Source organism: Geotrypetes seraphini, chromosome 2 (genome assembly GCF_902459505.1).
Source record: "Geotrypetes seraphini chromosome 2, aGeoSer1.1, whole genome shotgun sequence".
Taxonomy (NCBI): Eukaryota; Metazoa; Chordata; class Amphibia; order Gymnophiona; family Dermophiidae; genus Geotrypetes; species Geotrypetes seraphini.
The window spans coordinates 200,173,047-200,199,461 of NC_047085.1; the positions used below are offsets into that span (position 1 = coordinate 200,173,047).

General features: G+C 43.5%; 1 protein-coding gene across 8 annotated transcripts in view; it reads left to right on the forward strand.

The window, feature by feature from the left end:
* The window catches only part of MAK (male germ cell associated kinase), a 148,434-nt gene that overhangs the window by 111,280 nt on the left and 10,739 nt on the right, over positions 1 to 26,415 (forward strand). For 3 of the 8 annotated variants that reach the window (XM_033934674.1, XM_033934675.1, XM_033934676.1), the window contains 3 exons: positions 13,953 to 14,089; positions 20,335 to 20,460; positions 24,368 to 24,493. In XM_033934674.1, coding sequence (XP_033790565.1) covers positions 13,953 to 14,089; positions 20,335 to 20,460; positions 24,368 to 24,493 — 389 coding nt within the window. The remainder of the gene's footprint in view (positions 1 to 13,952; positions 14,090 to 20,334; positions 20,461 to 24,367; positions 24,494 to 26,415) is intronic. The other 5 variants (XM_033934679.1, XM_033934680.1, XM_033934678.1 and 2 more) reach the window with 5 other exon arrangements.

Here is a 26,415-nt window from a genome sequence, read left to right on the forward strand (position 1 = left end):
CAGGACAAGCAGGCAGCATATTCTTGACTGATGGGTGACGGCACCGACGGAGCCCCGGTACGGACAATTTTAGAGTGATTGCACTCTAAGAACTTGGAAAGTTCTAGTAGGCCGCACCGCGCATGCGCGAGTGCCTTCCCGCCCGACAGAGGCGCGCGGTCCCCAGTTTCTTAGTTTCCGCGGAGCTAAGAAGACGCGTTTCTTTCAACGGCTGTTGAAGACTTTTTTCATATCGCCTTCCCGCTCGCGTAAACCCTTAAGGAAATATTGTTTCCTTCATTTTCTTTTCTTTAAAAAAAAAAACTTTGGGTTTTTTTTTCACTTCTTTCAATTTCGCCCCGGCAGGGCCTGTTGCCACCATCGAGGCCTCGGCCTTCGATTTGGCAGAAGCCGTTTTTACCTTCATGCCCCCTCAACCCGGGTTTAAGAAGTGCCAGCGGTGTGCACGACCAATTTCACTCACTGACCCATTTCACTCACTGACCCACACAACTGGTGTCTACAGTGTCTTGGTCCTGACCATCGAGCGTCTACCTGCACCCGCTGTGCGACTTTAAAAAAGAGAACTCTGAAAAATCGGCAGATCCAGCAGCAATTATTGTTTGGTGCCGAGATGTCTGACTCTGCGGCACCGGCACCGACATCGGCCCCATCTCAGTCGGCACCCACCTCGTCGACACCGCACAATACCGCATCGGCGTCGCATCCCTCAGGTAAGCCGGCTAAGAAGCCTTCCCCGTTGGAGCGTCCTCCGGTCTCAGTAGCAGCGAGCCCAGTCCTACCGACCTCGAGGCGTCCACGGAAGCGCTCCGCCCCAATAGAGGTGAGCCCCTCGACCTCGGGTTCCTCATCCTCGGGGTGTAGAGCGGCACCGCAGGTACCGCAGAAGAAAAAGGCGGTACCGGTGCCTTCGCTGGACGAGCGGATCGCCGCTGTCCTGCAGGTCCAGCTTAAGGAACAGTTGCAACAACTCCTTCCTGCACTTTTGGCACCGAGCCTTCCGGTCCCGGTCCGGTCTGAGCCACCGGTACCGACAGTGGAGCAGCCCCTTCTTTCGGCATCCACTTTGTCATTACCGCTACATTCTGCTTCCTCGGTCTCCATGCCAGTCCTCGCACCGGAACCGAGAGCTCAACACCAGGCTGTTCAGACTTCGGCACCGATGCAGCCCTTAATGTCTCCCGGTACCGTGTCTATGAGGTCAGGTAAGTCGGCACGCAAATCCCGACACCTGGAACCCTCCACACCGGAATCTCGAGACCGCAGTTTTCAGGTTCGGGATCCTGATCTGTGGGGTGACTCAGAGGACCCTCTTCTCTCTGAAGGGGAATGTTCATCTGGTGATGAGGATCCTTCTGCTTTAGACCCATCCTCTAGACCAGATGTAACCTCTTTCTCATCTTTTTTAAAAGAGATGTGTGACTCTCTCTCTATTCCCTTGGAGGCTGAGTCAAAGAAATCCAAAGCTTTTCTTGATGCACTGGATTTTGACCAACCTCCAAGGGAATATCTCAAATTACCTCTCCATGACATCTTGAGAGAGACGTTTTACAAGAATTTAGAGACATCTTTGACCATACCTGGAGCCCCCCGCAAGTTAGACTCCTTATATAAAGTCATCCCGATTCCTGGGTTTGACAAACCACAGCTCCCACATGAGTCTCTATTAGTGGAATCCACTCTAAAGAAATCCACGGGAGCTAGTGTATACGCCTCAGTCCCTCCTGGCAGAGAAGGTAAAGCCATGGACAAATTTGGCAAGAGGTTGTACCAGAATGCGATGTTAGCCAACAGGTCAGGGAATTACGCTTTCCACTTCTCATTCTATCTCAAGCATCTCATACAAAATCTGACTGCTTTTGAGAAGTACCTCCCTGACCGTAAAAAATCTGCCTTTCGCCAAACTTCTTCATCGCTCTTACAACTTCGAAAGTTCATGGTCAGGTCGCTCTATGACACCTTTGAGCTGACCTCTCGGGCCACAGCTATGTCGGTGGCCATGCGCCGACTGGCATGGCTCAGAGTGTCAGAACTTGATGTCAATCATCAGGATCGACTGGCTAATGCACCTTGCCTGGGGGATGAGCTGTTTGGAGAATCCATGGACTCCACTACTCAAAAGCTTTCGGCTCATGAAACTAGGTGGGATACTCTCCTCAAAACAAAAAAGAAGACCCCACCTACCAGGCCTTTTCGTCAGCAATCGGCCTACCAGCGTCGATTTGTGGCTCGTCCTTTGCCACCGGCAACTCAACAACCCAGGCGTCAGAGGCAACAACAAAGGCAAAACACTAGACCTGCACAGCAGCAACAACAGGTGAAGCCTCCTCCTCCACAAAAACCTTCACAACCCTTTTGACTTGGTTCTCCAGGACATAGCCAGTATCCCTCCATCTGCCCATCTTCCGCTGCCTATAGGAGGACGCCTTACTCATTTCATAAGCCGTTGGGAAACCATCACCTCGGACCAGTGGGTCCTCAACATCATCCACCACGGCTACTCTCTCAACTTTCAGACTCTTCCTGCCCAAGGTCTACCAAAAGAGTCTGCTTTGAACACTCCTCAGTCTTCCCTCCTTCTTCAAGAGGTTCAATCCCTCCTCCTTCTGAACTCCATAGAGGAAGTTCCTCTAGATCAAAAGGGGCAAGGATTCTACTCCCGTTATTTTCTAGTTCCCAAAAAGACAGGAGATCACAGACCCATCCTAGATCTTCGCGATCTAAACAAATGCTTGGTCAAAGAGAAATTCAGAATGCTTTCTCTGGCCACTCTTTACCCTCTTCTCAATCAAGGCGACTGGCTATGTTCCCTCAATCTCAAAGAAGCATACACTCATATACCGGTCAATCTGGCCTCCAGACAGTACCTACGCTTCATGATCAATCGTTGTCATTACCAATACAAGGTGCTGCCCTTCGGTCTTGCCTCCTCTCCAAGAGTGTTCACCAAATGTATGATTGTGGTGGCTGCCTTTCTACGCTCTCACCACCTTCAGGTCTTTCCTTACCTGGACGACTGGTTAATCAAGGCCAATTCATCTCAGACTGTTCTCCTGGCCACCAACCAAACCATCCTGTTTCTTCAACTTCTGGGGTTCGAGATCAATCTACCCAAATCTCATCTCATCCCCACTCAGAGACTTCAATTCATCGGAGCTGTCTTGGACACAGTCCTCATGAGAGCGTTCCTGCCATCCAACCATCTTCAAACGCTTCAATCTCTATGTCAGCAGGTGCTTCCACAACATTCCATCTCTGCCAAGCAAATGATGATACTCTTGGGTCACATGGCCTCCACAGTTCATGTCACACCCTTCGCACGTCTTCACCTGCGCACTCCTCAATGGACCCTAGCTACCCAGTGGTCCCAAGCGATGGATCCTTGCTCACGTCACATATCTGTGACATCATCTCTTCGTCAGTCTCTACAATGGTGGTTGATATCCTCAAATCTCTCCAGAGGTCTTCTCTTCCATCTACCTCCTCATCAACTTATCATCACCACCGATGCCTCCCCTTATGCCTGGGGAGCTCATTTGAACGAGTTCCAAACTCAAGGACTTTGGACAGCTCAGGAAATGAAGCATCACATCAATTTCCTGGAACTCAGAGCGATGTTTTATGCCCTCAAGGCCTTCCAACATCTTCTCTTTCCTCAAGTCCTCCTGCTGTGCACAGACAATCAAGTTGCGATGTACTACATCAACAAACAGGGTGGGACAGGCTCTCGCCTCTTGTGCCAGGAAGCCCAGAAGATCTGGACTTGGGCCATAGATCACCATCTATTCCTGAAAGCTATCTACATTCAGGGAGAAAAGAATTCCTTAGCGGACAAGCTCAGCAGAATTCTCCAGCCTCACGAGTGGGCACTCGATCCTTTCACTCTACAGTCCATCTTCGCTCAATGGGGCACTCCTCAGATAGACCTTTTTGCAGCTCCTCACAATCACCAGCTGCCCCTTTTTTGCTCCAGACTCTACTCTCCTCACCGTCTGGCAGCGGATGCATTTCTCCTCGACTGGTCCAATCTGTTCCTGTACGCTTTCCCTCCTCTGCCTCTCATGTTGAGAACCTTGTTCAAGCTCAAGAGGGAACGAGCCACCATGATTCTGATTGCTCCGAGGTGGCCCAGGCAACATTGGTTCTCCCTTCTACTTCAACTCAGTTCCAGGGAACCTTTTCTTCTTCCACTGTTTCCTTCTCTGCTTACACAGCATCAGGAGACCCTTCTACATCCCAACCTCCAGTCTCTGCACCTGACAGCTTGGTATCTCTCGGGCTGACTTCTCATGATACTCTTTTGTCTCAGCCCGTTCGTTCCATTCTAGATGCCTCCAGGAAACCAGCCACTCTGCAATGTTTCCATCAGAAGTGGACACGATTTTCTTCCTGGTGTCTTCTTCATCATCTTGATCCCACTTCCCTGACAGTGGAGACATTGTTGGATTATCTGCTTTCTTTGTCTGACTCTGGCCTTAAGTCTACTTCCATCAGAGTCCACCTCAGTGCCATTGCTGCTTTTCTTGAGCCGGTTCATGGAAAACTTCTCTCAGCTCATCCCCTGGTGTCCAGGTTCATGCGGGGTCTTTTCAATGTGAAACCACCTCTTAAAGCCCCTCCTGTAATCTGGGATCTCAATGTGGTTCTTTCCACCTTAATGAAGCCTCCATTTGAACCTTTGGCTACCACTCCTTTCAAGTTTCTCACTTGGAAAGTACTTTTCCTTATTGCTCTTACCTCTGCCAGGAGGGTCAGTGAGCTACATGCACTAGTTGCAGATTCACCTTTTACGGTCTTTCATCATGACAAGGTGGTTCTGCGTACACATCCAAAGTTTCTCCCTAAGGTTGTCTCTGAATTCCATCTCAACCAATCCATTGTTCTGCCTGTCTTCTTTCCGAAACCTCACTCTCATTCTGGGGAACAGGCTCTGCATACTTTGGACTGTAAGAGGGCTCTAGCTTACTATCTAGAGCGTACGAAACCCCACAGATCAGCTCCCCAACTCTTTCTGTCCTTTGATCCGAATAAATTGGGACGTCCTGTTTCTAAACGTACGTTGTCTAATTGGCTGGCAGCGTGCATTTCATTCTGTTATGCTCAGACCGTACTGACACTGGAAGGTTCTGTCACGGCCCATAGAGTTCGAGCGATGGCAGCATCTGTAGCTTTCCTCCGTTCCACTCCTATTGAGGAAATCTGCAAGGCTGCTACTTGGTCCTCAGTTCATACTTTTACATCTCATTATTGTCTGGATGCATTCTCCAGACGGGATGGACACTTCGGCCAATCTATTTTGCAAAATTTGTTTTCCTAATGGCCAACCTTCCCTCCATCCCTCTTTTTGTTAGCTTGGAGGTCACCCATCAGTCAAGAATATGCTGCCTGCTTGTCCTGGGATAAAGCACAGTTACTTACCGTAACAGGTGTTATCCAGGGACAGCAGGCAGATATTCTTGCGTCCCACCCACCTCCCCGGGTTGGCTTCTTAGCTGGCTTATCCTAACTGGGGACCGCGCGCCTCTGTCGGGCGGGAAGGCACTCGCGCGTGCGCGGTGCGGCCTACTAGAACTTTCCAAGTTCTTAGAGTGCAATCACTCTACAATTGTCCGTACCGGGGCTCCGTCGGTGCCGTCACCCATCAGTCAAGAATATCTGCCTGCTGTCCCTGGATAACACCTGTTACGGTAAGTAACTGTGCTTTATAGTAACCTTTTTGAACTGCCAACGCTCTTTCCATTTTAAACACATGACATACTGAATTCCACCAGAAACAATAATTCATCCTTGTACAATCTTTCCAGTTATACGTTATTTACTAATCTCTCAGGCCAAGGACACCAATACCTCCCTCCTCCAGTGTGGGATAAAAGCTCTTCAATAGGACAGAGCTGTGGAACTGCTTCTTTTGATGGAAACCAAGCTAGAGTTCTACAGGTATTTCTTGATTCCAAAGAAATCAGGAAGGTTGAGATCTATTTTGGATTTGTGTTTAAAGATCTTAACTTCTGCTTAGTAAGGTAGATATTCAAAATGAATTAAGTAAGTATGATTCGCCGAGATATACAAAAAGGATTGCATATTCTCACTGTACCTGAAAGGTGCATATATGCACATCCCAATCTGTCTTTTTCAGACAGAGTCCTGCCATTTGACCTTGCAGCAGTGTTCTCAAAATATTTGGGAGTGGCCACAGCCTATCTCAGAAAGGCGAATGTCTACATATTACCCTATCTGGATAATTGGCTAATAACATAGTCATTACCCACAGGAGAGAGTGGCTGATTGAGGTGGCCAAGCTCCTGTAGTTCTCTGATTTCATTATCATTTTTCAAAAGTTAAGCCTACCATATATACGCGAATATAAACCGAGATTTTTAGACCAAAAAAATGGCCCTAAAATGGGGGTCTCGGTTTATATTTGGGTCCTCAAGTCTGCATGCTCTCCTGCTCCCCACCTGGACTCGTTGCAGGCCTCCAGTGGGCTTGCCTTAAGCCCTGGTGGTGCAGCAGTGAGCTGGGACAGGAGCGATCCTTGGCGCGTCCTGTCCTGGCCAACTGTTAACCACCCCATTTCCCTCCTGCCTCCCGGACTCCTCTACAACATATCTTTTGAACCCTGGTGGTCTAGCAGTGAAGCAGGTCAGGGGTGATTTTTCTTTGTTCCTGCAATCAGGAATGGCTGTGCAAGTTCCCGGGGGAGTTCTCACGGTCTCATGAGACTGCCGCAGAAACTTGTGCAGCCATTTCTAATCACGCCGCTTCACTGCTTGACCACCAGGGTTCAACAGGTATGTTGTAGAAGGGTCCAGAAGGTGGAAGGGAAACGGGGTGGTTAATAGTTGGCCGGGACAGGACGTGGGAAAGATCGCTCCTGTCTCAGCTCACCACTGGACCACCAGGGCTTAAGGCAGGCCCGCAGGAGGCCTGCAACGGGTCTAGGAGATAGGAGGGAGGCAGGGTAGTTAACAGTTGGCTGGGACAGGACATAGGAAAGATCGCTCCTGTCCCGCTCGCTGCTGGACCACCAGGGCTTAAGGGAGGCCTGTAGTGGGTATCGGAGGCTGGGTGCTGAACTGGGCAGGAAGGGAGGGAGGGTGCAAGGCAGGGCAAATGAACTTAACATCCCCCCACCCCCCAGTTTATATTCAAGTGAACCTTTTTCTCCCTTTTTTGGGGGGGTATGTTACCTCGGTTTATAATCGGGTTGGTTTATTTTTGAGTATATATGCTAATGTCATCTAAAAAGTAGCCTTTTCATAGGTGCACATTTGGAAATGTATTTTAAAAAGGCCTTCCTTTCCCCTGCAAGACCTATGATTGTATAAAATTTATTGTACCTTACACTACATAATCTCAGTATCTAGGAAAACAGCACCTACAATTCCCTGCAATCCTCCTAATGCTGCCTTATTGGAAAGGAAATGATGCAAGAATATGATGAATCTTTTTATTAGGAGAATAAACAAATCTTAGAAAAATAGCAAGCCGTACCAAAATATACCAATGATTATAAAGATATACGACTGGATATCGAACAATTGGTAAATATATAAATACTTGTAATCAGAAAATATAACTAACTACACTACACAATATGTATTTGTTATAAAACTAAAATTACCTGAGAAGATTATAAAGCAGCAACAAAATATATCTTAGGCTAATTACAACAGTTTCAAAAAACCTCTCCTTTTCAAGCTAAGGGTAATGACTGGTTAACCCCAAGAACTGTGGGGAAATACTTCTCATCCTTCTTTAGCTGATGCCAGCACGGATAGTATAGAAAGCATTTCTTTTAGGCTTCCAACTTCACAGCAAAGTTCTTGTAGGTGAGATTCAGAATCCCAGCACTGTTTCAGTGGATGGTATTTCAGACAGATAAAAGCCACAGAGCACTCAGTTGTCAATTCTTCATTGAAAAGATCGTAGTCCAGAGACCAATTTCATAAGTCCCTTCCCATCAGCTGATGGAATGCATGACTACCAGAAAGTTTTCTTCTCCAATTTGCTTCGTTTCTCCTCTAATGCACAGGAGAACTCTCCAATTTCAGATCCGGACTCCTCTAAGTCCAAACTTGACTGAGTACAGTTTACACAGGTTATCACGCCGTGCACAGGTGGCACATGAGGACCAATCAGAACCTGTCCAGAAGGTTATTGTCAGACACACAGAAGAATAGTGAATAGGCTTCTTGTAGAATCCACTGTCAGACATCATGTCTTGCCAAGAAAAGAGCACGTCACAGTTCATAACATAGCCTGCAAAGCTCTCTCTTCTACATATTTTACACAGCAAGTGGGGCCCAGAGCTGGTAGATGACCTTGACTGTGAACATACACATCATGTAAACAATTCCATAATGCTCAAGGAGAGAAAAGATGGTTGATGGCCTGACTTAGGCCTAAAGCCTCCAAAAAGTAAAGCAGGTAATGACACGGTGACTGTTACCCACGGCTACCAGTGGGTAAGCCGCCGAAACAGTGGGAAAAAAGTGTTCACTGCGGTTACAGGGACAAGGCCATTCAACGCCCTGTGGAGTTAAGGGAGGGAATGCACGCGGTCACCGATCGCGCTCCATCCCTTCTTACTAACGATCGCTGCTTCCTCCCTCCCTCCGGGCATCTCCCTTTCTCCCTCCCTCCCCCTTACATTCGTGGCGAGTGATTTCTAAATCTTTTTTCTATGAGCAGCCGGAGTCTTGAAGTCACGTGTGGCTGCCGGAAAGGTCTCCTCTGATGCAACTGGAAACCGGAAGTTGCATCAGAGGAGACCTTTCCGGTAGCCACACGCGATTTCAAAGCTCCGGCTGCTTGTAGAAAGAAAATTTAGAAATCGCCTGCCACGAAAGTAAGGGGAAGGAAGGGAGGGAAGGTGGAGTGGAGAGGAACAGACGCTGAAGGGAACTGGGGAAGGGAGAGAGGGAGAGAAGATGTTTTTGGCTGCCATAGTCTTGGCGAGTAGGATCTCAGAATTGCAGGCTCTCTCCTGCAGGGAGCCATTTCTCTGTTTGACATAATCAGGTGTGTCTTTGCTTACAGTTCACTCTTTTCTTCCGAAGATCATTTCTACCTTCCATGTCAATTAAGAACTTCATTTGTCTGCCTTTCAGCCTATGGGTTCTGCCAAACAGGACAAACTTTTGCACAAGTTGGATGTGCGCAGGGCCATGCTTATCTAACTGGAGAGGATTAATGATGCCAGGCTTTCTGATCATCTTTTGTGCTGACCAGTTACTCGATACGGGGAAGGCTGGTTTCCAAGACGTCTATTGCCAAATAGATCCACATGGCGATTTCATCTGCCTACATTTCCTCCGGAGGATAAAACAAGAAGTGTAGCGACCTCCTGGATGGAGTCACAGGCTGTTTCGCCTGATGAAATCTGTAGAGCAGTTACTTGAGCTACTCTTCACACCTTTACTAAGGTCTACAGAGTGGATATGGTGACTTGAGAGGATGCCGCTTTTGGGTCCTTGGTCCTGCAGGTAGGCTCATCTGTTCCCCCCTAGAGGTGTGGCACTGTTTTGGTACGTCAACTACAGTACAGACTCCTGTGTATCCACAACAGAACAACAGATTAGGTTCTTACCTCGTTAATCTGGGTTCTGTTAAAGTAAAAGTGAAGGACATGAAATTTTCAGTTTTCTCAAGTATGAGATTGCTGGGTGTCAATTTGGATAAGCAACCTATCTATATTCACAACCAATGGTTAAATCTTGAGATTACAAAATCATCCAATAAATCCACTGAGCACTAACAATGTTACCAATCACCATGCATGCAAATTCTATTCTATATTGATCTCTTGTTCTCAGTTTTGTATTTTTTAATTTTAATTCCAGTTTCTTCAAATTTTCAATCTTATTAGCTTAACTTGGTGGGTAAAAGCCTCAGATATGGAGCTTAGCACCATCTGGTGTCAGCATGTTATATCTCACAGTGCTCCTGATCTAATCATCGGCAAAAACCACCAGCCTTCCTATACATTCTAAAATATCTCTACTTCTATATTCTTTACTAGTCTTTAAGCCCGTTACATTAATGGGTGCTAGAGTAGATGTCTGTCTGTCTGGGTATTTTTTTTTCTTTGTCTCTCTCTCCTTGCACACTGCCTGTCTTGTCATTTATTCTGTCTGTGAATCTCCCTGTGTCCTTAGTGCCCTCAGTGCCTCCTTCCTATGTCCTTAGTGCCCCTTCCTATGTCCATAGTGCCCCCAGTGCCCCTTTCTATGTCCTTAGTGCCCCCAGTGCCTCCTTCCTCCCCTCACCCCCCTCCAATGCCAGCCTGTCTGCCTGCCTCCCATCCCCCTTCCATTGAAACTCCCCCCCCCCCCGATGCCAGCCTTCCTGTCTCCCATCCCCCTGAACAGCATGTTTGCATGGAAACCACCCCACCCCCTGATGCCAGCCTGCCTGCCTGCCTTCCATTGAAACCCCCCTCCATTGCCTGCATCCCCCTTCCATTGAAACCCCCCCGATGCCAGTCTGCTGCCTGCCCGCAGCATGTTTCAATGAAACACCCCCACCCCCTCCGATGCCAGCCTCCCTGCCTCCCATCCCCCTTCCATTGAAACCCCCCCCCCCATGCCAGCCTACCTCCCAAAAAGAGCTGTCTGGCATAAGAATTATAACAATGCAGCCCCAGCTCTTCTTCTTTCAAATACAAAAAAACGTCTCATCAGCTCTTAGCACCGCTTGTAGCATCTCCTCCCCCACTGCCACCCAACAACTGAAGCACAACGAATTGGGCCAGGCCGCACTCACCCGGGCCTGCCGCTCCAACTGACTGTGCAAAGCAGAGCCCCTTAGCTTCTGCACCATGAGCGCGATAACAAACGGCAGCTCCCCTTCGCTGTGTAGCATGCCGGAATGCTGCTTTCACCTCCCAGAATCAGCAGCTTCCGGTTGCTGAGCAACTGAAGGGTGGTTCATTCGGCCTCTCCCGCTTCACCAAAGCAACGAAGAGCAAAGAGTGAGAACTCACGCGCGCGGACAGAGGGGCGGGACGTGTTACTGGTGTGCCTAGGCTCGGCGGCGGGGGGGGGGGGAGTCGCAGCTGTTACCTGGCCGATCCTTACATGCGCGCATGTGCACTCCTGCGGCCACAGACCTACAGATCATGGAAGCAGGCAGTTAGGAGTGCGCATGCGCGGCTAGGGTTTTATTATATAGGATTCTGTTTCTTTTTTTAACTTTCCTTTAAAAAGTTTTGAATAAACTTTATCATTGCATATAAACTTTCATATGCAAACAATGCATTCGCTTCTTCTTAACAATATAAACCGGGACCCCCCATTTTGGGGCCAATTTTTTGGAACAAAATGGATCCTTACTCTGTAGGGAAATTCTTTCCAGAGCTGAAACTCTTCTTTTATGATAAATCCAGAAATCCAGACAGGACACACAGTGATTCTTAATCTTTATCTTTATTATTCTTAGAAATTGCTTGCCCCAACAATAAAAGAAGAGTTTCAGCTCTGGAAAGAATTTCCCTACAGAGTGAGGATCCATTTTGTTGCAAGATAGTATATCACCTCACTTTCCGTCTTCACCATCCTTGCTTTAGTGATTGCCAATTTTTTGGCCCAAAAATCCCGGTTTATATTTGAGTAAATACAGTATCTTACATGGTACTTCTTATATGTCCTTAAATAGATACTTCTTATTGTGTCTCATTTTTGACAGTTCTCTTTATTTTCAGCATTAACCAGTTTACTGCTTCACTGCCACTGACATGGTCAATGTTTTGCAATAGCGTTTTTATTACTGCTGCATCAGGATAGATCTTCCAAACGGCATCTCCATCTTACTGCAACTTATTTTCAACGTTCAAACGGCCATTTCCCGTTGAAACTTTGAAGAAACTGAAATTAAAACTAAAGAATTAAAAAGTGAGAACAAGAGATCGATATAGGATAGAATTTGCATGCATGGTGATTGGTAACTGTTAGTGTTCAGTGGATTTATTGGATGATTTTGTCTATTTGGACAGCCATTTAACAATGCAGGAACATATTTTACATGTTGTTAAAGGAGCTTTTATGCAGATGAGAATATTTTCCAGAGTAAAACCAATGTCTGTGTTAGATTTTCAGATAGTAATTCAAAGTCTTTTTATTGTAAAATTGGATTTCTACAATGAATTGTTTCTGAGTATGGTTAAATCCAAGGTACATGCTTTGCAAGTGGTACAAAATACATCTGCAAGGATGATCACTGGCATTTCTCACTATCAGCATATCTCTCCAGTGTTGAAACAGCTACACTGGTTGCCTGTTATATTTCGTATTGAGTACAAAATTTTGACAATTATACATCATGTAATATATGGAGAAGCACCATGTTATTTAATGCAACTTCTAAGGAAATATTTTCCAGATTGTTCCTTGTGCTCACAATCAACTTGAGCATACACATTGTCACTCAGTGGGTCTCAGTCCATGATCACTGGGCGCTAATCACAGTTCTGGCATGCTTTCTAGAGTTGAAAGCCCTGGCCTGGTGATAAACTTGACTCTTTCTCCGCTCAAAAGAAAATAAGACCACGACTTAACCATAGGTAAGAGGAGGTGGTCTTTTATTCAGTCCACAGTAACTTTTAAAACATTTAACTCAAAAATATAGGGCTCCTTTTATCAAGCCGCGCTAGCGGTTTAACGCGCACTAAACCGCCGGCCGCACTAGCCGCTACCGCCTCCCTCCCTGTTTGGTCAACTCCTTCTGACTGCAGCCTGCATTGTTCTATCTGCCTTTTGTTTCAAGGTGCCACGCTCACCCCTACATGGGAGAGTCACAGTGTTCAGCCCTCTTTGTGTTCTTTCTTGATAGAAATTAGCTTGAGCCAGTCAACATTTAAAGAGGACAGACCTGTTTTCTGAATTGTGACTTAGCAGGTTTTAACTTTTGTTTGAAAGGACTTTTACTATCATATGGCACTGAATTCTCCCAGGGCTCCTGCTCTTGGGAAACCTGCTTAGAATAGGCATCTAGATCCATCACAGAAGCTAAACTACTGCATTGGTCAGCTCTTTAGGGGTGTGTTCTTTTGCTTTACAAAGGGAACAAGGCTAGCAGAAGTGCTGGGCTTGTTACAACATGTGGTACACTATAAAAAAAACATGGATGGCAGCAATTTCTGTGACTGGCCCTCGGTTATGTAATGCTTTGAATGGTGTATTGAGGCTATGTCAAGATCTGAGGTCTTTAAAAAATCTCAGAAAATGCATTTATTTGTTAGGACATTCTTTTAGATTAGAGGATGTTTTTTGTTCTTCTGCTAAGTCGATTGATTGTAAAGATGTATTACCGTTATTTTACTTTGGACTTGTGTATCTGAATATTGTAATCCACTTAGGTTATAAGCGAAATAAAATTTTAAAAAATAAATAAATAAAGATGCACAGGAGTCCCTGTGCAGATTGGTTGTGATTTGCTTGATTTCTGCCTAGGGACCTCTTCTACTGTACCTAAGATTAAAAATGCTGTGTTTCAAGTACTGGGGTTTCCCTCTTTTTTTCCTCTTGGGATGGTCCTATAGCCCCTGCTTGTTACTCTTAGCAGACTGGCTCCTAGTTACTCATATAAGTGATTTATTGTTTTCCGTTTCCTTGTTATTTGTTTATTAATCATTGTTCTAATTTCTAAGTATTAGAGCAGAGCAGAATCTGTTTGTTGCCAGGGAAGTTCCCTGACCTCTCCTTCTCCTTTCTTATGTTTCAGTGGAGTTCAATTGCTTTGGTACCAACTGAGGAGGGTGCTGTGCTCCACTGCAGAAGGTGAGAATGGAGTTTCAAGTTCTTAAAGTGATACCTTTCTGCAGTTTACGAAAAATGTAAATCAACAGCTATAGTATGGACTCCTCTGTATCCTAACAGAACTCAGTTTAACGAGGTAAGAACCTAATCTGTCATTTTACACTGAGATATTTAAAGTTGCCTTTTTCTTGACAGTGTATCTGAACCCATGCCCAGTGGAGGAGAAAGCAAGATTATCCCTAATGCTTACATGATGAAAATGGACTCTGGATTGACAACACCATCTTCAGCAGCAAAACAGCACTATTTAAGACAATCAAGGTATCTTCCAGGTAAGAAAATCTCAAGAGGCCATTATACTGTTGGTATTTTAAAGTGTTTAAAATTTTTTTTTAAGTAGATGTTATAGGTAATAGGTAATACCTAATAGGTAATAGGTAGATGTCATAGGTATTTTTCTTCTGTGAAGACAGGATATCAAGCCCTCGTAGCTGGGTAACATCTGACAGAACTCATGCATAGGGCAGAAGCCATACAGCGACAATCTCAATTATATCGAGAGTAAAAACTCCCCGGTAGAGATGATAAACAACCTTACAATCCATTAAAGAAGAGGAAAAGCTGAATATGCAAGTGCTGCTTTATATTAAGAAACAAACTGAGTTGTCTTGTGCTGCCTCTATTAAAAAAAATGATAAAAATGCAGATCATACGAGTATATCACTTAAATACATAAAAAATTAAAACTGGTACCCTAAAAACTAAGGGCTCCTTTTACAAAGGTGTGCTAGCGTTATTAGCGCATGCTAGCTGCCACCGCCTCCTTTTAAGCAGGCGGTAATTTTTCAGCTAGCGTGCGCTAAAAACACTAGCGCACCTTTGTAAAAGGAGCCCTAAATGTATGTCTAAAAAGGTATGTGTGTATAAATCCACTTGTGTCTTTCAGTATAATAAGGGGTATTCTCATATCAATTCACCAAATGATGGAATGCTTTACCATTATGTTTGATGATTATAGAGCTTTTAGAAAAGCCTTAAAACACATCTTCTAAAACTTTTTTTGCTAAATGTATCTTATTTGTATAAATTGTAATTCCTGAAAAATGTCCAGTTTCTTTATCTTGTAAACCACATTGAACTCAGATGTGGCAATTAGCATATCTAATATAATAAAACGCTAGGCCGCGCATGCGCAGTCCTATCGCGTGGGTCCGTTTTCCGTGAGATGTACAGCATCTCAGATAGGAGTGCGCATGCAACCGAAACACTCTCTCCTCCCCCGAGACGGATGTCGGACACGGCGGCTGTCGGCCCGTGCTGTTTTTTGATCTGCCCTGCTCCTTGCCTGAAGTCCTCTCTCCTCCCCCGAGGCTGATGTCGGACGCGGCGTTTGTCTCCCCCGAGGCGGATGATCTTATGGGAATCAATGTTCTTCGCTCTGCCCTGCTGCTTGCCTTACTATATTTTTAAGTTGAAAGAACAGGCAGCGACTCCTCTCAGGATCCCCACCTGCGTCGGAAGTCCAATGCAGTCGGGGATCTTGAGAGGAGCCGCCGCCACCGTGTCTTTCAACTTAAAAATATACTAAGGCAAGGAGCAGGGCAGAATGATCTTCAAAATGGCGGCAACTCGATCTCCGTTCCTCCGGGGGGGGGGGGGTCTGGGAGTAGAGGGATCGCGGCCACTCAGCGCCCCCACCGAGGAGCCCAGCAACTTTCCGCTGTCATTTGCCGCCAACCTCTTCCCTTACCGCAGGCCCGACTGCCGATTTAAGCAGCGTGTCCAGCAGTCTTCACACGCTGCTTTGGGCCTTTCTACTGCCCTGATTTACTCCGGACGTGCCAGAGTAAATCAGGTCAGTAGAAGGACCCGAAGCAGCGTGTGAAGACTGCAGCACACGCTGCTTGAATCGCCATGTGTAGTCAGACCCGCGGGAGGGAAGGGAAGGGGGGGGCGGCAAAGGACTCGGGCCCGCGTTTGAAGTCGCGACTGTGGGAAGGGAAAGAGGGTAGAGGAAACGCTAATGCAGGCACAGGGAACTGGTGTGGGGGGAGGGAAATGGAAGGGGGAGGGAATGCAGCTTTGCACAGACAGACAGAGGGAGGAAGGGAGACAGAAAGACAAGAAGAAAGACACAGGGGCAGGTGCACAGGGAAATGGTGTGGGGGGAGGGAATGCTGCTTTGGACAGACAGACAGAGGGAGGAAGGGACACAGAAAGACAAGAAGAAAGACACAGGGGCAGGGGCACAGGGAACTGGTGTGGAGGGAGGAAATGCTGCTTTGAACAGACAGACAGAGGGAGGAAGGGACACAAAGACAAGAAGAAAGACACAGGGGCAGGTGTGGGACAGCGGGAATCGCGTCAGGAGGGGTGCGGGATGCCGCAGAGGGAACTTTTCCAATGGGTGCAACTAGGCAGCTGTCGGGAGCCTCTGATCAGGGGCAGAGCAAGGTAAGTGTATCATAGGGATAAGAAGGAGGAGGGGGAGAAAAAGGAAGGGATGCCTACTGCTGGACAGGGGGAGAAGGAAAGAGATGCTGATGGACAGGGGGGGGTGAAGAAAAAGGAACGGAGGCCTAATGTTGGACAGGGGGAGAAGGAAGGTGCTGCTGGACAGGGGGGAGGTAAAACAAAGGGAGAAGGGGTGCTGCTGCATAAGGAGACCTGTGAAGGGGTGGTGGTGGACACAGGGGAGGTAAAAGGAAGAGAGAATGGACAGGGGGAGCAGGCAAGGGGTGGTGATGGACAGCCAAGGAAAAAGAAAAACAGAAAGAAAGAAAGCAGCTAAGGAGAGAGAGAGAGAGAGAGAAAGAAATAAAGAGAGACACACACACATATATTCTAGCACCCGTTAATGTAACGGGCTATAAGACTAGTAATGTAATGTAATCTGATCAATTATCTGAAGTTAGTGCCTATATGGAATGCTGTAAAATCTTTCTGAGATTAGTTGGCCAAGAAAATAATCCTAATCAGGCATGAAGATTAGCAACAAAATGGATGCTTCAAAGGGAATGGAAAACATGAGAATTGATTTACCAAAATAAGAAGAGTGGCAAAAACTTGGCAGTTTTTTTTTTTTTAATTATATATAAATTTAAATAAATGCAGCTAATAATTAACCTTTTGTACAGAAAAGCTGATTTCCCCCTCCCTCCCTTATCAAGGTGCTGCCGAGTCGCTCATTCTAATCCTATGGGTGGCTTGGCATTTAACTCTCGTTGCTTGGCAGAATGGCTTGATAAAAGGGCGAGGTCTAGTTAACATACAATAAATCTTTTATACCAAAAAGAAAAAATCAAAATAACAATCACAGCTAACGTCCATCAAACATAATCTCAAAATTCAAAAGAAACTTTGAAAAAAATTAGAAAAGGAGAAAAGGGCTTCTCAAAACTATGAACCAAATTCAAAGAACAAATTATAAGAGAGGTAACTCTATGCTCAATGGGCCTTTTTTTTGAGGTAAGGAAACTAGTCAAATGTGCTGGATCAAAGAATATATATCAAAGTGATTGAAATTTTACTGTACGTTTACATGGACACTTAAAAACATAGAGCCTCCTGCTGAAAATCTCCAGGTCTCAACCATAAAAATTTCTTGCTTTCTTTTTGATTCTCTTTTGAAACATCAGGAAATATTGTAATCTTAAGATTAAGAATCCCAATGCCTAAGTAGTGTTTAAGGGGCTGATTCTACAAGCAGGAGTCCCAATTGTAAGCGGCAGTAGGCATCCTACTGCTGTAGGTATGATTTACTTACCACCACCAGAAGACGTATGAAACCCTGGAAGAGAGGAGGGATCATGAAGATTTAATGCAGACATTTAAATACTTGAAAGATATGAATAAACAAATAAACCTTTGCCCAAAACAAAGAGATTATAAAACTATAGGATATGAAATGAAGCTGCACAAAGGGAAACTGAAAAGCAACATCAGGAAATATTTTTCATGGAGAGTGATGGATGCCTGGAATGCTCCTTGGTGGTACACGAGCGTAAAAACAGTGATAGAATTCAGAAAGGTGATGATACACACAGAGGATCCCTATATGTGAAGAGGATAGAATAAAAATATAATGTATTTCCACTCAAAATAAATCAAATGATTCACACAAATAAAAATAAATGTGAGAGACTAAGAGAGGGGTAATCTTCATTGGACAGCAGGTACAACCCTAATAATAAAGGGGGGGAATGGTCAATGAGCAGGATATGCAACGCTACCCACCTTTCTGAGCAGACTAAATGGACCATGTTGGTTTTTATCTGTCATCATTTATTATGTTACCTTGTTTCATTTGACCCTTATAAACTGGAACTTCCATTGCATTTGTACTTTCTAATTAGCTAGCATACTTGCATCTCCTTTACTTATGCCTAAGCAGTTCTGTCCTTAGAAGATAATATCAACGTTTGTAATGTGTGAGCCATGGCTGCACTGGTGACTTCATTTGAGGTCAGCCTCTACAGAGATTTGCAGGTCTGTGTCATGGACATCAGTCCATTCATTCACATGATATTACAGTATTTGGAAAAGGTTCCTGGCCAGTCTCCTCAAGAATCCCGTCAAGGTTTAGAATACAGCTCCATTCCCATATGGTCCATTTTCTTGATCTACAGGCTGTATTCCCCAAAACATTATAAAACTGAAAAAGATCATTGCCACAAAAAAAAAAGGTTTGTGTCTATTTGTCAATGGAACCTTTTTCATATGTTCCCCCCTTTTTTCTGTTGAGGTCAGCTTATAACTAGGAAGTGCTTTCTAGGAGGACTTGATATCCTGCTTGTCCTTGGAGAAAAGTTACTTGCCTATAGCAGATTTTCTTTGTGGACAGAAAGTCTTCACATACCCATTCACCTTCCCTAGGAATAGCCTTCAAACTAAGGAAGGAAGTTATCAACATGGGCTACCATTAAAATTTTCTTGTTAATCTCAGTTATTAATAACTAGGGGCTCCTTTTACGAATCCGTGTTAGCGGCTTTATCACACGCACCTTTTTAGCGCGTGTTAACCCCCGCGCTAGCCGAAAAACTACCACCTGCTCAAGAGGAGGCGGTAGCGGCTAGCGTAGCCGGCAAATTAGCACGCGCTATTATGTGTGTTAAACCGCTAACGCGGCTTCGTAAAAGGAGCCCTAGATCTCATCACTTAAAATGAGACCTGTGCTCATAAAATAGCACAAGTTAGTGGTAAAAGAACATGTTGTAACAGTAGTTCACATTAATATTTTATCTAAACGGTTTACAATCAGGTACTCAAGCATTTTCCCTATCTGTCCTGGTGGACTCACAATCTCTGGAGCAATGGAGGATTGAGTGACTTGCCAAGGATCACAAGGAGCAGCATGGGATTTGAACCCACAATCTCAGGGTGCTGAGGCTGCAACTATAACCACTAGGCCACTCCTTCCTCCATAACTATGCCATACATTTTTCAAATGCGTTTCCAAATACACAGGGAAAATGTAGCAATTAAGAGTCAGAAAGTAGCTGAAATGCAATAGAGAGAACTGACTCGAGCTAATTAAACCTCCAAGAGAAGTACTCATAAAACTGTAACTCTGCTCAGAGGCTTGTAACTCTAAATAGAGGGGGGTAACCCTCTCTTGAAACAAGAGTTATTATTTCAAATCATAGCATAGTATTTTAGTAAAAATGAGTCCAACTCTTGAGGGTAACTAGGCTTGAAAAATGTTCAATACTTAAATGGAGTGTTTTGCAGAATTTTTAAAAGTCCAAAAATAATGATGATTGCATTCAGGAAGATTGTACTTAACTTAAATGCAGACCCTGGAAGTTGCATGTTCTGCATTTAAGTTAAGTACAATCTTCCTGAATGCAATCATCATTATTTTTGGACTTTTAAAAATTCTGCAAAACACTCCATTTAAGTATTGAACATTTTTCAAGCCTAGTTACCCTCAAGAGTTGGACTCATTTTTACTAAAATACTATGCTATGATTTGAAATAATAACTCTTGTTTCAAGAGAGGGTTACCCCCCTCTATTTAGAGTTACAAGCCTCTGAGCAGAGTTACAGTTTTATGAGTACTTCTCTTGGAGGTTTAATTAGCTCGAGTCAGTTCTCTCTATTGCATACATTTTTCAAAAGCAGAGGTGGATCTTTTTAAAGTTCATAGAATGTTTATAAGCAGAGAAGGCTTTTTCTAAACAGGCTCCATAAGATGACATGTGAGAACTTGTATCCCATTGTCCACGGACAACACTTGCTACAGCTGCTTTGTAATGTAATCAGATTACTTACATTACACAACATGAGCATATTATTTTGTATTCAATTATATGTTCCATTCTTCCACAGATACTTAAGAAATGTGTATCTATTAATGTCCATGAAAATGGCTCTTATTTTTAGTGCTGTCAAGCCATTATTTGTCTATTACTAAACTGAATCTAGAAAAGTGTGCATACACAATAAAACACATTTTTAGTCAATACTAAATCTGTATTAGTTTTCATTTTTGATAGTGGAATTAAACTGCTTGAAGCTGTCTTCATTTTTTATGAACTATTCAGTTTTTAACCTTCAAATATTAATTTCTCTAAGGTGTAAATCCCAAGAATGTATCTTTGTTGTCTGCAGAAGGAAAACCTGCTACTTGGAACAATCTTCTAGTTTCTAAACCTCTAGGAACAATTGGAGTAGGTCTTCCTTTCAACAGAGCTAATGCAGGTATAAAACGAACAAAAGAATTCAGTGGTTCTAAAAATTCAAAACTTTTATGAAGCATGAAGATATGCACTTTAACATGGTTTTTTTTAAAATCTATATTTATCTGTTTATAATACAGAGTAAATATTCAGCCAGCGCAGTGACTGCATTAATTTAAGTGTTGCACTTAATATATATATAATCATTGGTGCTATGCATATAAGCAGCAGTGCCCAATATAGAGAGTAGCCCATGTATGAATGGAAAAAAAAGCCTATTTGCAGCCTATATTTTATAGGACACACAGGTGTCTTTGTAAAACTAGTACAAATTCTGTGGAAACTGCACCTAGACTGAAGTATCAGGAACTGGTGTAAATGTTAGCACATAGTGTCAGGCTCATTTTCAAAAAAGATATAAGTCCAAAGGACAGCATAAACTGGCACTTGGACATTTTACTAGACAAAATGTCCAAGTGGGCATTGTCAAAACTGACTTTCTGGATGTCTTTCTGGTTGTTTTGTCTCCAGTGCATCTAAATGTTAAGGGTGTGTGTTAGAGGGGTGTTTTGGGCAGGATTAGCACTTGGACATTCAGCAGGGATAATCAAACCTTTCAGGAAATAGTCAGACGTATGGCGCTAGACTAAACTAAACTAAACCTTGGGTTTATATATTGCACCATCTCCGTAGACGCAGAGCTCGGCACAGTTTACAGGAAATAGGATAAGAGAGGAACTCCAGTGGAGGGTTTAAGGATTAGGTGTAAAAGGGTGAGGATGGTGGGAGAAGCCTAAGAGGGGGGAAGTGTTACAGTTTTGAGAAAAGCCAGGTTTTTAGGTGTTTACGGAAAAGTTGGAGGGAGCTTGAGGTTCGGAGCGAGGAGGTAAGGTTATTCCAGATCTCAGTGATTCTAAAGGGGAGGGATGACCAAAGTTTGCCTGCATGAGAAATACCTTTTGTGGAAGGGAAGGATAGTTTAAGAGTTTGGGAGGATCTGGAGGAGGTAGGGGTTGGGGAGTTCCAGGATAGAGGGATAATGGCAGGAAGGATGCCATGTAGGATCTTGAAGGCTAGGCACGCACATTTGAAGTGGATCCTGGGGATTACTGGGAGCCAATGAAGCTTAGACAGGAGTGGCGAGACGTGATCAAATTTGCTTTTCGCGAAAATAAGCTTAGCCGCGGCGTTCTGAATCCGCTGAAGTCTATGGAGGCTTTTCTTGGTTAGGCTGAGGTAGATAAAATTGCAATAGTCCAATCTGGAAAGGATGATGGATTGTACTAGGACTGCGAAGTGTTTTTGGTGAAATAGGGTCTGACTTTCCTTAGCATGTGAAGGCTGGAGAAGCATTTTTTTTACCAAGGATTGGAGATGGTCGTTGAAGGATAGAGAAGAGTCTAAGGTGACACCCAGAACTTTGCTTGAGAACTCGAGCTGTAGTGAGGAGCCGGAGCACAATGGGATGGAGGAGGGTAAATGGTCTAATTTTGGGCCGAGCCAAAGGAGTTTTGTTTTGGACTCGTTCAGTTTCATTTGTACTGTGAATGCCCAGGATTGGAGGTTCGTTATGCATGAGGATATGTTCGTAGAGAGGTTAGTGAAGTTCGAGTCGGTCTCAAGGAGGACGAGGATGTCATCAGCGTAAGTGTAAAGAGTTTAAAGGGGGGATAGTTGGAGTAGTTTCAGGGAGGACATGTAAATGTTAAAAAGGATTGGGGAGAGGGGTGAGCTTTGCGGGACACCACAAGTCAGGATCCAAACTTGCATAAGCATCAAAAAGGTGCCCAAATAGACAAGATGACCACTGTAGGTATTAAGGCATGACACCCCCCCCCTTACTCTCCAGTGGTCACTGATCCTCTCCCACCCAAAGATTTTAACAAAAAAATCTGTGCCATCCAGCCTGTTGGAATGACTTGCCATCAGCTGATCAAGGCAGGGGAATTCTGCTCTGCTGAGCCAGTTTTGTGGAGTCCTACAGGCTCAGCTGGATGGGATTCCCCTACCAGGATCAGCTAAACCAGCAGGGAGAACCACAATTCCTCTCTCCCTCCCACCAATCCGCCCCCAGCCCCACTCCACAGAGAGTCACTGTCCTCAGAGCCCTACATACCCTCCCCCCGACATCATCCCCAACAGCATCCAACATCATGTGTACTTTTATGTGCAATAAGGGCCAAATTCTGTAAAGGATATCTGAAAATTAGGTGTCGTGTAGACGTCCAGCGGGAAAATGCTGAGTGCAATTCTATAATGCATAGATGTACTATAGAGAATTACATTCAGCGCCGCTCAGAGAGACTAGACATGTCTAAATAGTTAGATGTCCTTTATAAAATTGCCTTTTAGGCATTACATAGATGTCTTCACAATGTCTGTAACGTTATCACGCCTCATTATTATGACATTAGAATGTCAATTTTATACTGTTTTTCATTAAAATTGTATGCAGTGAAATGCTGGCACCATTATTATATTTTATTTATCTTTTAATCCTTTTTTTAAAATTTTGCTTCTGACACAGGGAGCAGAGTGGGATTCAAGCCAACAACGTCAGGGTGCTAAGGCTGTAGCTCTAACCATTACACCACACACACTCAGATAGTAAACCACATGTCATTTCCAAAGCCAAGTTTATATCCTCTTGATTTAGAAACAGTCATTTCTCTAGGATAAATATCAAACATGTACCTTCAACATTTGTCCAATTCCTCTTTTGGCCTCTATATTCCTCAAAGTTGATTTAAAAAATTATATATATATATATATATTGCATACTAAATCCTCTATTTTTTAGTAAGAGGACTGCTTACAAAAGCAGGTCTACTATTGAGTGTGAGTTGGGCGCTAGATAGGCTTCAGTTAGGTGGACATGACTTAGCCATCACTTAGGCGTGCTTGAGGCATCTGCATATAGGTCAACAGGGCTTCTATTTTTTAATGTTTAATAATGCATTACTTAAGCAAAGCACATGAAATATATATACATATTGCATACTGAACCTCATTTCCAAAAGGTTAAGAAAAGAAAAGGAGATACACTACTGTAGTTCAGAACTAGTGGACTTGCCTTATGCACAATCTTGACATCATTGTGACAAAATCTAGTTTCAAAAGCAAAAATTGCCTGCGACGTCTCTCTGTATCTCTAGAGATAAGAGTTCTTATCTTTAATCCTGAAAACAAGTTTTCTCTATTTTTAAAGTGCAACATCATCAATTAGTCTTAATATGATATTAAAGCCACATTAGCTATTACAATAATCAATATAGCAGATTCAGTGTCAAAGACTTCAAAACAGCAGAAATATCTAAAACAGATGCATTTTGATCCAATTGTTTCTGCAGTTCAGTTGGTTTTTGATAGTATAGTAAACCTGTGAAAAAGGTGGTAAATTCTCTAAGATTCTCAAAACTTCCTTTAGATTTTGCTTCCACATATCCCATGGGGTAATAATATACACCTGAAGGAAATTCAAGAAATGGAGATTGTTCGATCTGGAGTCATTTTTGAGAGATTCATTTTTATTCCTCAAATTAGAATTCTGTAATATATATGCATACCTGTGTACTCCACCTATGCTTTGCCAAAATCCTGCCTATAGACAAGCTCACAGGCAAAGTATGTGATATCAAATCATAGTACATACTTGTCCACTCATTGGTATTCTATAAGAAGTCATGTATGCAATTAAATGGCTAGAATTTTGCCATTTATGTGTCTTTCTGCCACCTAAAACTAGATGATTCACTATAGAATTATCTCCCTAATGCAGCTTAGTAAATAGATACCCATAGTAGAAAATATAAATATTTGGGGTGTTTTGGAAAACCCCCCCAAAACATTTTGCTTATGGAAAACTACTTTCAAATATCTAATTTTAACTGGTCACTATAAATCTTTATGCTATGTTGCTACATCCACAGGAAATATTGTTGGTTATTTAGGTCCTGCTTACATCCCACCTGGAGGCTATATTCCTTCGTTTCACAAAAAAGAGGTTGGATCTGCTGGACAGAGGATACAACTTGCACCCATTGGAGCAACAACAAGTAAGATGATCCCTTTTGCAGCCATTTATAAAGCAGGATGTTTAGTTCCTATTTCTCATTGAGAAATATCTTTACAATACCATGTGATTTTTAAGACCTGAGGATTCAGGTTTATTAAAAATTTGATATACTGCCTTATCAAATATCAAGGCAATTTTACATAGTATAAAAAAGAAACTATAAAAAAATACATTAAAATAAATTTCAATACAACAACAATCAGACACACTGATTTACTGATACGTGGGGTAACTGGGCAGAACAACAATATTTTGATAGAAAAGAATGGGGAGAGGGTGAAACAGATGAAAGGAGAAATTATCTAAAAATACAAGGCTAATGGAAGGGAACAGACTTCCATTACCATCCTTAAAAGGACTATCAAACATCGAACACATCTTTAAAAAGAAAGGTCATTTAAAAAAAAAAGAAAGGTCTTTAAACTGCTTTTAAATTTATCAAGGGATGAAATTTCTCTTATGAAAAAAGATGGGAATATATGTTCTTGTTTTTAAAAGGACAGTCTGATTTGACTGTCTTAATATGTTTCATTATGTTTGTTTTGTCTTTATTTTGGTTTTGAAGGTGGTGGTGGTTTTTATGTGGTGGGGAGGGATTAAACAGGATCACTATCCTGTTTAAGCTGAGGGTCCTGATTCAATAATTGCACAAATAAATCATATTTTTCTAATAAAAAATATTTATTGAGTCATTTAATGACAATTTAATCCTATATCAAAAGGCTCACAAAAGTTTTATTTGTGCAATGGAGACATCTCAACAGAAATGTAACTTCATCTTTCTGAAAAGAGATCCCACTTTGCTCTAGCAATACGTTTACCTATATACCTAAAATAATTGTGACGGAATTTTTCACTACCTTCATATAAATAGTTTAAATATTTTTCCTTCCATATAAGGCAATTTTTATACATTTCATGCATAGTAAGAGGTGTAGCTATCACTAACAAAGACATTCCTAAGTTTACAATCCAGAATTACTAAACCAATACTTCTGTTCAGTGTTCACCCGCGAAGTGCCGGGAGCTGGTCCACAGCTTCAGATGGGAGATAACCGGAAAGTCCCGTTTCAAGATTTCGAATTTACGCCCAGTAGTGTCTACAACGAACTATCAAGACTCAAAGTAAACAAAGCCATGGGACTGGATAACCTACACCCCAGAATGCTCAGGGAGTTAAAGGAAGTCCTGGCAGAACCATTATCTGTTCTTTTCAATCTTTCCCTAAGCACAGGAAGGGTCCCCTTGGACTGGAAAACCACCAACGTAATCCCACTCCACAAAAAGGGCTGCAGGACAGAGACAGCAAACTACAGACCAGTGAGTCTCATGTCTATAGTGTGTAAACTCATGGAAACACTGATCAAACAGCATATTGACACAATCCTAGACGAAGAAAAACTGCGTGATCCACACCAACACGGGTTCACCCAGGGTAGATCCTGCCAATCTAATCTGATTAGCTTTTTTGACTGGGTTACTAGACAACTGGACGCCGGAGAGTCACTGGACGTGGTATATTTGGACTTCAGTAAAGCATTTGATAGCGTCCCTCATCGAAGATTACTGAACAAGCTGAAATCGATAGGATTAGGAGACATTCTAACTACATGGGTTGGGGATTGGCTGAGCGGTAGACTTCAGAAGGTGGTGGTGAACGGTACCCCATCTGAAGTGTCGGACGTGATCAGTGGAGTGCCGCAGGGATCGGTCCTGGGCCCGATTCTATTCAACTTATTCATAAGAGATATGACGCAAGGACTTAGAGGAAGGGTATCACTGTTCGCCGACGACGACAAACTTTGCAACATAGTAGGCAGATGCTTATTACCTGATAATATGACACACGACCTACTGCTGCTGGAACAATGGTCAAATACTTGGCAGCTAGGCTTCAATGCT